The sequence below is a fragment of the Coregonus lavaretus genome (genome assembly GCF_964263955.1).
Source record: "Coregonus lavaretus genome assembly, chromosome: 1".
In the NCBI taxonomy this organism is placed as follows: Eukaryota; Metazoa; Chordata; class Actinopteri; order Salmoniformes; family Salmonidae; genus Coregonus; species Coregonus lavaretus.
The window spans coordinates 56,974,847-56,988,136 of NC_139988.1; the positions used below are offsets into that span (position 1 = coordinate 56,974,847).

Consider the following 13,290-nt stretch of genomic DNA (forward strand, 5'->3'; position numbering starts at 1 on the left):
TCCGCACACTCCACTGGCTTCCAGTTGAAGCTCGCATCTGCTACAAGACCATGGTGCTTGCCTACGGAGCTGTGAGGGGAACGGCACCTCGGTACCGTCAGGCTCTGATCAGTCCCTACACCCAAACGAGGGCATTGCGTTCATCCACCTCTTGGCTGCTGGCCCCCCTACCTCTGCGGAAGCACAGTTCCCGCTCAGCCCAGTCAAAACTGTTCGCTGCTCTGGCACCCCAATGGAACAAGCTCCCTCACGACGCCAGGACAGCGGAGTCACTCACCACCTTCCGGAGACACTTGAAACCCCACCTCTTTAAGGAATACCTGGGATAGGATAAAGTAATCCTTCTAATCCCCCCCTTACCCCACCCCCCCAAAAATACAAAAATACAACAAAAAAAACATATTGTAAAGTGGTTATCCCACTGGCTATAAGGTGAATGCACCAATTTGTAAGTCGCTCTGGATAAGAGCGTCTGCTAAATGACGTAAATGTAAATGTAAAATATATCACTCCTCACCTCTCCACCTTGATAGTAGATGTGTGGTGAGTGTTCTGGCACAAAAATGAACCAACCGTTCAAGCTAGAGGCACCAAACCAACTTTCTCATGTTCAGGCTATCCTATCCAAGCCAATCAATCATTTTTTACATCTACTTACTTTTTCAACTAGAACCAGTCACTATCATTACTACTGCAGTCACTACCACTACTATAACATATTTCAGAACCATAAATACTTCAAAACATGCTAGCAAGCACACTACATTTTCTTCAGGAAATGTACTTTTTCTAGTTTTTTATTCATCTTGAAAAAAAATATATATATTCTTCCTCTGACATTACATAGTATTTTGTGTATATTGTTGACAAAAAAGTACAATTAAATCAATTTTAATCCCACTTTGTAACACAATCAAATGTGAAGAAATACAAGGGATCTGAATAGTTTTGCCAATACGAAAATAGCTAATAAGAACATTTATAAAATATAGGCCTAACATAGTTTTCAAGATGGCTTGAGAAAGGCCTATGCCTTGTAGCCTATAGCTACTGCAGCATTAAAAGGGCTGTCAAATGTGTAAAGATTATTCAACACATACACACACACACACACTCTTTATTTTTCGTAAATCACGATCGATCAAAATCTACAATATTAGGGCTATGAAGATAGGCAAAGTTATTGGCAAATTTGTTATCTTATTTTGTTTTCATCGACAGAATTAGTTTTCAAAAATGTAACAGCGTGCAAATGATATAGCGTATTAGTTTAACATTTAGTCTATAGAAAAATTGATAATTTATAGGCTATGCACGTTTAGGCCTACTAGTCCTACTTTACCCACGCACCTTATCATTCAACATTATTTTACGCGTGGTAATTTTTCAATAGGCATAGTCATTATGCATTATGCCAAAATTGTTGGCTATCTCCAAAAAGTGTGGCTTGTAATTATTACTCAACAGCTATTTTCATCCGTTTAAATGTAATGAACATGGAAAGATATGAAATTATAGTGACCTTACAGTTTAGCTATGTCAATGCAACATAGCCTATGTTAAAAAGTTGACTCAACAATCACTTTGTTATTTTTGGAAAATAGTTAGAGATCTAGCCTCGGCCTACTATGTGAAATACTTCATATTTACACATATTTATGGGAAGTAAATAGGTTTATATCAGAAATGTCTATACAAAGCAATGACACCATACGTTTCTCGATGAGGACAACTTCGAAGACATAGTTAAACTATTTTTCTCACTTGCTTCCTGTAACTGAAATTAACACACTTAAAGCATTCGCAAAGAATAGTTAGGCTACACCATTCTAATAACGGTGTAAAAGCCTACTAATAGCCTAATTCACGCGCACTTTCACAAGACGTCCACTTGAGGCCGGCAGCGCACCATGACTGAATATTGGTTAAAACCGAGAGGACGCCCGCACAATACGTGACGGATGCTGTAAAGAAAAACCAGTGAGTTTTTGATAATAATCTTTACAAACAGATATGCAACTGAAAAGACTGCAACTGAAAATACAGATTTTTTTAAATCGCCAATAAACAAACGATTATCCGCATATGTAGGCCTAAATATGTTGCATTGACAACTCTACCTATAGGTGACGCACTTTTGAACAGCCCATGAGGAACTCTCCTTCATCCCTGGTTCATTGGATGGATTAAAATAAGAAACTATACAAAGAATGAGACCAGTGTAATATAAGCGGGATCTTGCTATGTTGTAAAAAAAATGTATCTTGCATCAATTCACTAAAGTAGGTCTAACTGAGTAGACCCACAGTTATTCGTGAGGCCTACTAAATAAATAAGGGCATATATTGTTATACGGCTATTAATATTATAATTGATGTAACACTAATACGGATGAACTCATAATAATGATGATAATAATAATAATAATAATTGTTATTATTATTGTATTATTACTCATATTCTGCCTTAGTGCTGTAGTAAATGCATTAGCCTACTGTTGATCAGTCTGTCATTGCAAAACGTCAGTTTCCCCATTGAGTAAGACAGGCCAACATGATACATAGGCCTACAGCAGATGTAAAATGTAAATCAAGGCCTATATGCACAGGACGTTTTCAAAGACACTGTCCACGGAGTGAAACAGTGAATATTACTACGCAAGGAGACAATGGCCTACAATGAATGGTGCGATGTTGTATGATCAGTGTGCAAACAAATGCTTATTGGGGTTGTAATTGATTAATATAACACAATGCTTGCTGACTTCAGTAAAGTTTCCATCATCTCAGTTTTCACGTACAAGCCATGGCTACCATTCTGCTATCATTAGTCAATTGAAATGCAACAGACTTGGCACTGTTGCCTACTATCATGAGGTGTCCCGACGTAAAATGAGTTCAACTGAAGTCAACCTTCGAAATCTTTCAGATATAATTTAAAGGAAAATTGCAAATGGCTCAGAACTGGGCAGCACAGCTGGCCCTTGGATGTACACAGAGAGCAAACATTAATAATATGCATGTCAATCTCTCCTGGCTCAAAGTGGACATCACTATTGACATATTGAAAGCACCGAGCTGTCTGTTTAAACGACTAGCACACAGCTCAGACACTCATGCACACCCCACAAGACATGCCACCAGAGGTCTCTTCACAGTCCCAAAGTCCAGAACAGACTATGGGAGGCGCACAGTACCACATAGAGCCATGACTACATGGATCAGGTAACTGATGCAAGCAGTAGAATCAGATTTTAAAAACAGGTAAAAATACACCTTATGGAACAGCGGGGACTGTGAAGCAACACAAACATAGGCACATTTTTACATTTACGTCATTTAGCAGACGCTCTTATCCAGAGCGACTTACAGTTAGTGAGTGCATACATTTTTTTTTCATACTTTTCCCCCGTGGGAAACGAACCCACAACCCTGGCGTTGCAAACACCATGCTCTACCAACTGAGCATGGCGTTGCAAACACCATGCTCTACCAACTGAGCTACACGGGACTGTAGGCACAGACACATGCATACACACACATGATAACATACGCACTATACACATGGATTTTGTGTTGTAGATATGTGGTAGTGGAGTAGGGGCCTGAGAGCACACACTTAGTGTGTTGTGAAATCTATTATTAATGTATTGTAATGTTTTTAAAATTGTATAACTGCCTGAGTTTTGCTGGACCCCAGGAAGAGTATGGGGATCCATAATAAATATAAATACAAAATACAAAGTAAATCTTAGAGTGTAACCTCGGCATAATATAATTAATAATTAATAATCATATACATAATCATAATAATCTTAACAATGTTTTATGGTTTTGTTTGTATTCATAATAATTGTACCATCATTGTCATGCGCTTGTAATAATGCGGGAGGGATTGGCCTCGTAGATATAAACAGTAGAACATTGCAAACAAAGTTAGGCTACTAAGTCATGTAGCCCGGGCAGATTTGGACTCACACCCCATAGCATTTTCTTACACTTGTGGGTCACCGAAGATGGGCTTTATAATAATGACAATGACTAAAAACCTACAGTTAAGAACAGAGTTATCTTATTCCAACAGTGCAACTTTATTGGATTATGAAAACATCATGCGTATTTTCATGGAATTCAGCAATAGCAAAATAATGAATATATCACTGTAAGTCTATTGCGGTACATACTAGGTTATACATTACGATTGGCTTTATTGTTATAGTACAGACTTTGTAAACATCAAATTACCAATTATATACTTTTCATCAGTGAATATTGGACTTGCACCAGAGCAGGTAGGCCTATTAAAAGGTTGTGTGTAGGCTAATGTAGGCCTACGTAGTCCTAAATTAATAGGTCGTTAGTTGATGTGTCAATACGACAAACGAACTGCACTGAACGTCGTGTGGATCCAATATCCATTATCCCAATATTCTGGCCAATAGAAATTGGGGAGCCCTCAATCCCTGACTAATCACAAACGGATTGGAGAAAATGAAAACACGGAAAGACGATGCCAGGGTATATGGTGGGGTATGATGGAAGTACCATAATAATGGAAAATAAAAATGGAATTTAAAGGTAGGCCTAAATGTAAAATGGTAGACCCTTATTTAAACAACACTATGTGGTTGCTATGAGTAAACACACCCAGGTCAATGGTTTGTAGGCTACATTTTATACTAAGAATTTATCACACTTATGTCAATAAATGTTACACCGACTCTTAGCACTATACTTCAACATAAAAATCAACACTGATAATATAAGGCCCCTTTAAGACCAAGTGTCCTCAGGCCTTATTGGTAGACATAAATGCAAACGTAAGTACCTTGAGCTTTTCTACTGGTTCAGCTGGGTATGTAAAATGTCCTGAAGATCTGGTTCTGAACGAATCCCTTCCGTTCTGCTCGAGTCCGCCTCTCCGTGCCTGTTCCTATTGACGCACTTAAAGACTCTTCCCTCAACCTTAAGGCGAGTAGCAGCGACCAATCACCATGCCATTACAGGCTTCAGAGGAAGCTGTTTATGTGACTCCAGCGCTAATTAAGCTCATGAACTAACAAATCGCTTGCACAACTGTGAGGAACCGATCACATCCATGGATTGTCTGGCGCAGTCGACCACCTTTATGGCTATTCATTGATTTGTTGTTACTTTGGCTTCTATTCTTGCTGCACTCTTCGTTCCAAAGTTATTTATGCTGACAAACTTTCTCGGTGTGGAGTAGTAGCCTATTTTTACGAAGAACGCCTGCACCTCTTAAATTCTAAGCTGGGGAATCTTGACTATCAAACTATGTTTCAACCTACACCGAAGAGGTGTTTTACCATAGAATCGTTGGTAGCGAAGGATAATCCTCTACCAGTGTCGAGGTCTGAGGAGCCCATACGACCAGCGGCTCTGAGCTATGCAAACTCCAGCCAGATGAATCCATTTCTGAACGGGTTTCATTCCAGCGGCAGGGGCGTCTACTCTAATCCGGACTTGGTGTTTGCTGAGGCGGTCTCACATCATAACAACTCCGGTGTCCCAGTTCATTCGGTGCCCCCTCCACACGCGTTGGCTCACCCACTTTCATCCTCGCATAGTCCGCACCCTCTTTTTGCCAGCCAGCAAAGGGACCCCTCAACTTTTTACCCATGGCTAATACATAGATATAGGTACTTGGGTCACAGATTCCAAGGTAGGTTGAGATCGCATTTGTCTCTTTGACGTATTTATTACGGATTGATACTGTTTAGCCCTTTTGGATTTTCAATAGCATTTCTCGCTAACTGTAGCCTATATAAAATGTATTAATGAGGATAAAGACACGAATGCTATAGTGATGTAAATATCAGTGAGCTATCGAATATATATATATATATATATATAATATTTAAATGTAGTGTCTTGAACAATATTTTTAACAGTTTTTGTCTGTTTATAGGCTAATTAGAACGGTTCAACTGGAATAGACTACTTTCAGTAATGTAGGGCATAGTATTTCTTAATGTGGCTACACGGGTTCACATTTATTTTGCCTGTAGCCTATCATTTACATGTTGTTAAAGGAATTGCAAAGAGTGGATTTTTAAAAATTCATTTAGCATCTAAAACATTTTATTGAAACAAAAATAAGCATAACACCGTACAAATCGATATTGTAGATCTATATCATTAATTGGCTTGTTATTTTGAACAAAATGGTAGAAAAAAAATGTTTTAATTAGTTATTACTTCCTTTTCTTTTAAATATTTGTGTGTTTAAACTGAGTGTAAATCAACTAAACTACATTGATAGAAGCCTGTGTAATTTATTGCAATCGTCTGTGCCATGGAAGATGCCATGGGTCATATTTGTGGGCTATGTTTTTATGGCCGAAACTGCTGTTTACGAAATTGTACACTATGCACTTTTTAAATCGCACTATTAATTTATAGGCCCCCGAATTGGACTGTCATTTGAAAACATTATATTTTATGCTGGTGCATGCACATTATATTTATCTGAGACATGCAAATTGTATAGTAGGTCCAACTGAACGATCTATTTTCATTTGGAACGAATAATGGTTATTTTAATAAGTGTCTTGCTAATAATTAATAATAATTAAGACAAATGTAGGCTTAATGTAGCCTGTTTTATTCTCCACCATATACTTACATTATAGCCTACCAGTGACTGTAATGTAGAAAATACAAGTTTGAAAAGGGGTAGCCTATAGGCACTTTGTTATTGTAGACCATTGTGTTGCTATTTTCCATGTGTGTTTATACGATAACGAAAGACTGGATAGAATCGCCACTTAATTAGCTACTGCATAACCCTATCGTTGCCATTTGAAGACTATAAACTGTATCAATTTGCTATTGTTTAAATGATTGCTGTCGGGAAAAAAAATGTATAGGTGTTGCTGTGACTAAATTGGTCTCAATGTTCAATTGAGTGTTGCCGTAGACTTTAGCTAAAAGTAAGAAGACCCAAGTCTACGGTATAGCCAAAATATGATCATAGCATCATCATCTCTTTAGCCTCAGTCTGCAAGATAAGTGTTCATAATGAATATCCCTCCCATTGTCGTTTTCAGGTAACGAAACAAGCCCGGAGAGCTTCCTTTTGCACAATGCACTGGCCAGAAAGCCCAAAAGAATTCGGACAGCTTTTTCTCCTTCGCAACTTCTGCGGCTTGAGCACGCATTTGAAAAAAACCATTACGTCGTAGGTGCCGAACGAAAACAGCTTGCGCACACCCTTAGCCTCACAGAAACTCAGGTAAGAAAATATTTCCCTGAATTTAATATTCACAAGTTTATCGTTAAATCCGCATTAGGCCTACTTTGAATAGGGAATGGATTTAAAATACTATCATGTCAAGTTGCATCAGACCTGTCATGACCCACAGGTTTTGGGAGTAGGTTTCAAGGGGTGTTTTATAGCCTATATGCCTGTAAGGCTATAGTACTATAACAACTGTTTTGGTGTAGGCTACGGAATCTGGAATATGCTACATTTTCTCTGAATAATTAGGCTACTTATTGGAAATTCAAAGTTCTCATTGCATAGGCTATAAGTGACATTAGGGGAATTATTAAAAATATATTGAAAACACGATCATATGTTGTCTATTGGGGGAAACTGCACAAATGCCACACTTAGAAGAAAGGTTCCATATCGCCTAGAACCAAAAAGGGTTATATCGCTTGCTTTATATATGGAACCCCTAAAACTTCTATAGGCCTATAGAACCCTTTTGTATGGTTATTTTTCACTGAACCAAATGGTTCTAGAACCCCAAATAAACACAATTCTAAGAGTGTATGGTTAAATATAGACCTAGACCCAATCCATATAGCAAGTAAAATGTATGAATTTCACATGTAGGCCTAAATGCATATTTACTGTGTTTTGGTCATATCGAATGTCTGAGAAAGTAGGCCTAATTTAAGAATTGAAATGAAGGGGGGAAACGATACAAATTAATAAACGTTTGTTTTAATTTCTCCAAATCACTATTGGATTAACGAGTAACCCGCAGTTTTAGAGAGACACAAAAATATATGTATAGGCTACACCATTGGCATTGAAGCTTTAGTTGGAGCAAATCCATGATCATAGGCTACAACCTCGTTTTAGGCGGGGTTGAGAAAAAAAGGTTCCCATTCAAAATGGAGGGCAATTAACCAGTTAACCATTTTATAGGATCTATGGCACGCTAAAAAGAATGAGCCGGACTCAATGAATTTCCCTGGCCATATTTAAGATCGTATTTGTGCCTATCAGCTTGCGGAACGGTCGGTGTCTTTTGTCCCAGTGTCACCACCGGCTCTTCTCTAAACGGAGGCTATTAGAGGGGAATGAGGAAGAAATGAACCATCGCCCACTTCAATTAGCTGACTGAAAGCACATTAAATGCACCTCACTTGCCAAGCTGTCGGACGAATGGCTTGTAGATATGAAAATAGCCCACTGTAGCCTATTGACATGCATTTAGAAAAGGCTTAAAATTAACAGGTTTATAAATAAGCAATGTGGATTTTAACAATTGTTTAAAATTATTATAAATTAAACATATTTAAGCAATTGCATATCCATGGCCATGTTTGCATCATGGTTTTTTTCGACCAATACGCTTAGGGACGTCAATTTCTGGTATATTGGCTTATGTTTATACTAGGCTATAACTAATATAGACCTAGAGAATGCATGCCGTTTTTTACCTTTATCCCATTTTCTCTTGAAAATAACCGTACTTCTAGCCTATAATGTAAAACCTTTAGTGCCATAGCATTGGTCAAATTTTCACACGGCAATCTATGAGAGCCTATGGAAAAATGTAAGGCCTTTACATTTACATTACATTTTAGTCATTTAGCAGACGCTCTTATCCAGAGCGACTTACAGGAGCAATTAGGGTTAAGGGCCTTGCTCAAGGGCACATCGACAGATTTTTCACCTAGTCGGCTCGGGGATTAGAACCAGCGACCTTTCGGTTACTGGCACTACGCTCTTAACCACTAAGCTACCTGCCGCCCCTATTATAGCCTATGCTTGTATCTTTTGCTGTTCTGCCATTTGAATTCACACTTTGCGCACATGGATGGTTTTTCTTTAGTATTTGTGAATTTATTCTAGCCTTTATTTGTTTCCCTTAGGTAAAAGTGTGGTTTCAGAACCGAAGAACCAAGTTCAAACGGCAAAAGTTGGAGGAGGAGGGTTCAGATTCGCAACAGAAGAAGAAGGGGACCCATCACATAAACCGATGGAGACTTGCAACAAAACAAGGATCGGGAAGTCCCGAGGAAATTGATGTCACTTCAGACGATTAAAATAGCCTACTAAATTGTTTGAACCTGGGACAGCCGCATGGCGTGAAGTATGACATGGCTAAGGATGCTGTGTACAGGGAGAAGGTAAAGCTAATGTCACATTTCGATTCTTCGGAGATCGGCAGCTGAGGGTGAGAGAATTCCAATTGGTGGCGCTTCTGTCACTACCATGGGTCTGTCAATGTGGATCAAATTGCCCAGGCAAAAGTGATCGACAGTATCGCAGTCCACCTACCTGACCCCCTTCCACTCACCAACCCACCACTACAATCTCCCACGAACCTCCCAAAAATTAATCGCCAATTCACATTGGAAATTTGCACTTCTGAAAGTTTCTAAATATGAACGTTTCCACTCAAGATACCAAAATACAAAACTGTCTTTGTTAAACTTGAATTGCATGGTAGACTTTCTGGTAGTTTTAATTTGATAATTTTCTCAAAAACAACATTGTTTTTACTAAATCTCAGAGATGTTGTGCTTCTTCCTTTTTACAAAGTGTGCAGTCTTTTAATTAATGATTCTCGTGTTAAAGTGATTGTGAAAACAGTATGAAGTAGCAGTGCTGCGTTATAGTGTTTCTAAAGAAAAGACTAATGAAAATGAATTTCGAAAACTTTATAAAAGTTTATCAAACCACATATGAAGTACTTAAAGGGAAAGTATCCAGGACACTCCTTAAACCCAAGCTTTACCATGTCTCCGTTATTCTGTCCCGAACATATTGTCAGGACTTGACCCTCCCGTGAGAGTTGCCACGAAGGACTAATGCAAGAATTGACAGCCATAGAGGCGAGAACTTCAAGCACTGAGCGTTTCCATGTACAGAGATAAAAAGTTAATGTTTCTGTTAAACCCTCTTTTACCAGAATGTAAATAATTTTGTGTTTGTGTTAAGTTTGCTACAATTTTAACACAAAGTATACTTCCAAGAAGTATGTAATTGTCAATATTTTGTCAATAAAGTTTTATCAATATGTTGCGCGCAGAGTAAAAGTAGGCCTATATGGTTTTGATTTACGATCAGGTTTCATATCTTGACATTTTATACCCGCTGTCACCAATCACCCGCTTCATAGCCTATATCTTGATTTTGGTCAAACCAGTCTCACAACTAGCCTACACTTGAGGTAGGCCTATGACTCATTTCAGAAGTAATCCAGACAATGTGGAGGCTTGTTAAAAGTAATTTATAAATCATGCTTTATAAATCATGCTATTACGAGAACGCAAAAAAAAAAATCTGTGGCAAGTGCATGGTTGTTTTTCCGAGAGGGGCAGCGTCTGGTCTGCTTAGGCTACAAAGAGTCCTACTAGCTTTTGTGAAAGTGCAAATCAGTTTGGGCAATTATCATGGGAGTAATATGAGGGGGAAAGGGGATGCATTGCCCAGTGGTCCACGTTAATCTGTTAATCCGTGGATCCAAGGGGGTTTGGTTGGACATAATTTAATACAATCTGACTACCCCTCAAGAAGCGATAAGAGAAGGTTGCAATGTGCAGCAAAATGGGATCTTTGTTTAAAATCTTGTCTCGTACAGCCACGGGTATACACATACACACGCTCTTCCCACAAATGGATCATAAACAAAACAGCATCAAACCATGCATAGGCTACTCTTTTCTCATTTATGTGTAGCCTATTGTGCTTGTGTGTGCAAAAAGAAAAGCATGTTATTTTAAATTTTTGTTTTTACATCTATATAAGACCTTTATATAGCCTACCCACATCTTTCATTATAAATGACTCAAAAATAACAATGCACATTGGAAAAATATTTACACTAGTTATCTCCGAAATGTGTCAAGTCCACTATGCACATTTTATGATGTGAGGTGTAGTGTTTATTTCTATAATTGTTTCACAGCTTGAAAATGAGCTTTTCGGAGGGGGTGGTGTGGGGGGCTAGGCCTACATGCAAACTATATGGATGGGCAATTTAAATAGGCCCGTGGACTATAACAGCAATAAAAATCTTCAGAGAATACCATTAGCTTTGAAAAAACCCTAAAAGCTTTATTACAAACCCAGCTTTGAAATAGGGGGATTAGAGGGCTGAAAGGGTCCCACAATAGTTAGAAGAAAAGGTTTCATGCTAATGAGGTTAATGCCCTTTGTATCTCCGGACTCCACAACTTCATTACTCCTATCTCGGGCAACACCGAGCGGCTCAGAGCGCGCAATCCACTCGAGCTTTTCCCTACCCTGCCTAAAGAAGGATTTGATAGCAGTCCTGTTCAAACTAGATAATTATATCTTTTCAAATTGGAATTAAGATAAAGAACGTGCAGTGAAGGCGGTGAGCCTTGATCCGCTGCAAACAAATTTGGCGCACTTTCTCCCTCCGCCTTGCCTCAATAGGCAGGACAGTCCCCTCATTAGGCTATGACTTGGTCTCCTTTTATTAATATTTCACGCTTTTGATTTAAACAAGCCAATCTTTTGAGTTGAACGGCAGATCCTTATATTAAACGAAATTAAATAAATGTTATAACGAAGAACCGGATCTGTTAAAATGTACGGGTTTTACTATGAATAGCCTATAGGCCTACATTAGCACTTCTACACACAAATAGGTCTATACAGGCAGGCTATTCACAGAGCTCATTTGGAGCTAGGGGAAGACATTTCTATTCAAACTTGCATTGCAGGCCTTTATGGCACATGCTGAAATGTGTATGTATATATATATATATTAGAGTGGCTATATTCGTCAAATAGGCCTATTGGATTAACACTGCATTCTATCTGGTGTCAATTGATTATTTATTTTATTCAACATAGCTCGGCGTTTTTTGTGATAAAGGCTATGATAGGCCTATATATTGCATAGGAGTCTGTGCCTGAACACAAACCTTCTCATTTTTATAAGGCCTACAAACGCAAGGATTTAAAGATCTTGTGTTTTGACAATTTACCATGATCACTGAGGTGACAGAATAAAGCAGCAGCACCAGGGATAAAATACCAATGTGCGCAGGAAAGCGCACCTGTCTTCTTGAACAAGGCAGGTCCCACTGGGCATAGACGTCAATTCAACGTCTATTCAGCGTTGTTTCAACATAATTTCATTGAAATGAGGTGGAAATAACGTTGATTCAACCAGTGTGTGCCCAGTGGGCTGACGACGTTGTTGGTATTGTTAATCTTTAGTGGTTCCGGTAATGTTTCCTCCACTCCAACTTGCTCCGAGTCAGTGAATATTAGGTTATGAGGTACTAGACCTCATATATCAATCGATTACTTTCCCAAACAATCATGCTGTGCGTATGGGGAGTGCTGGGGACCTTGTGACCCGCTTATCTAACCTAGCGCTGCTATAGGCAGGACAGGGGCTAAAGCGTTTTTTTAGCCACGCTTAAGGATTGGGAAACGATCAATCATCAAAGCCCCATGGCTTGGGTTTGTTATTAAGTTACTTAGCCTGGTCCTCGTTTCCCAGTTGCGATGTAACTTAACCATTACGATGATAGTACCAGATGCATCGTTATTTACGAGCCAACGTTTTAAGTGTTTCCCAAACTAGCACGTTTAACGTTCACTTAGTTAGACCATGTGTCGATACTGATGAGATCGAAAGAAAAGTAACGCTGCTCTCGGATCAACTTTCTCCATTCAAATCTTACCTTAACATTAAAATTATTCCACAATACTGACGACTGATCAGCTCCTATAGAGACATTACCACCTATGGCTGCTAATAAGCTATTGAGGCGGCTTATTATGCTTACCTAATAATAATGCACCAAATCACAGATTGGTCACACATTATCAAACACATTGAGGCAAAAATTACAGGTAGCCTAGTCGCAAAATAGAACTAAATTGATTGAACATGACATTTATTTCAATATTGTTGTAATAGCCTATAGGTCCATGTAGCCTATGTATATTTTAATGCCGTCGTATCGGTTTTCATTTGAAGCATAATTTGATCCTTCACTTGTTTGTAACAATTGCAAAACAATTGCCTACTTTGGA

General features: G+C 38.6%; 1 protein-coding gene across 1 annotated transcript; it reads left to right on the forward strand.

Annotated features, from left to right (window-relative positions):
- Positions 1–5,294: 5,294 nt before the first annotated feature.
- Positions 5,295–10,294, forward strand: LOC311114413 (homeobox protein EMX2; the record flags this gene model as incomplete). The annotated part of the gene is made up of 3 exons (XM_084157189.1): positions 5,295–5,682; positions 7,070–7,254; positions 9,135–10,294. 3 exons carry the CDS (start codon positions 5,295–5,297, stop codon positions 9,306–9,308), a joined length of 747 nt encoding a protein of 248 aa, XP_084013315.1. The 3' UTR covers positions 9,309–10,294.
- Between the last annotated feature and the right edge of the window lie 2,996 nt (positions 10,295–13,290).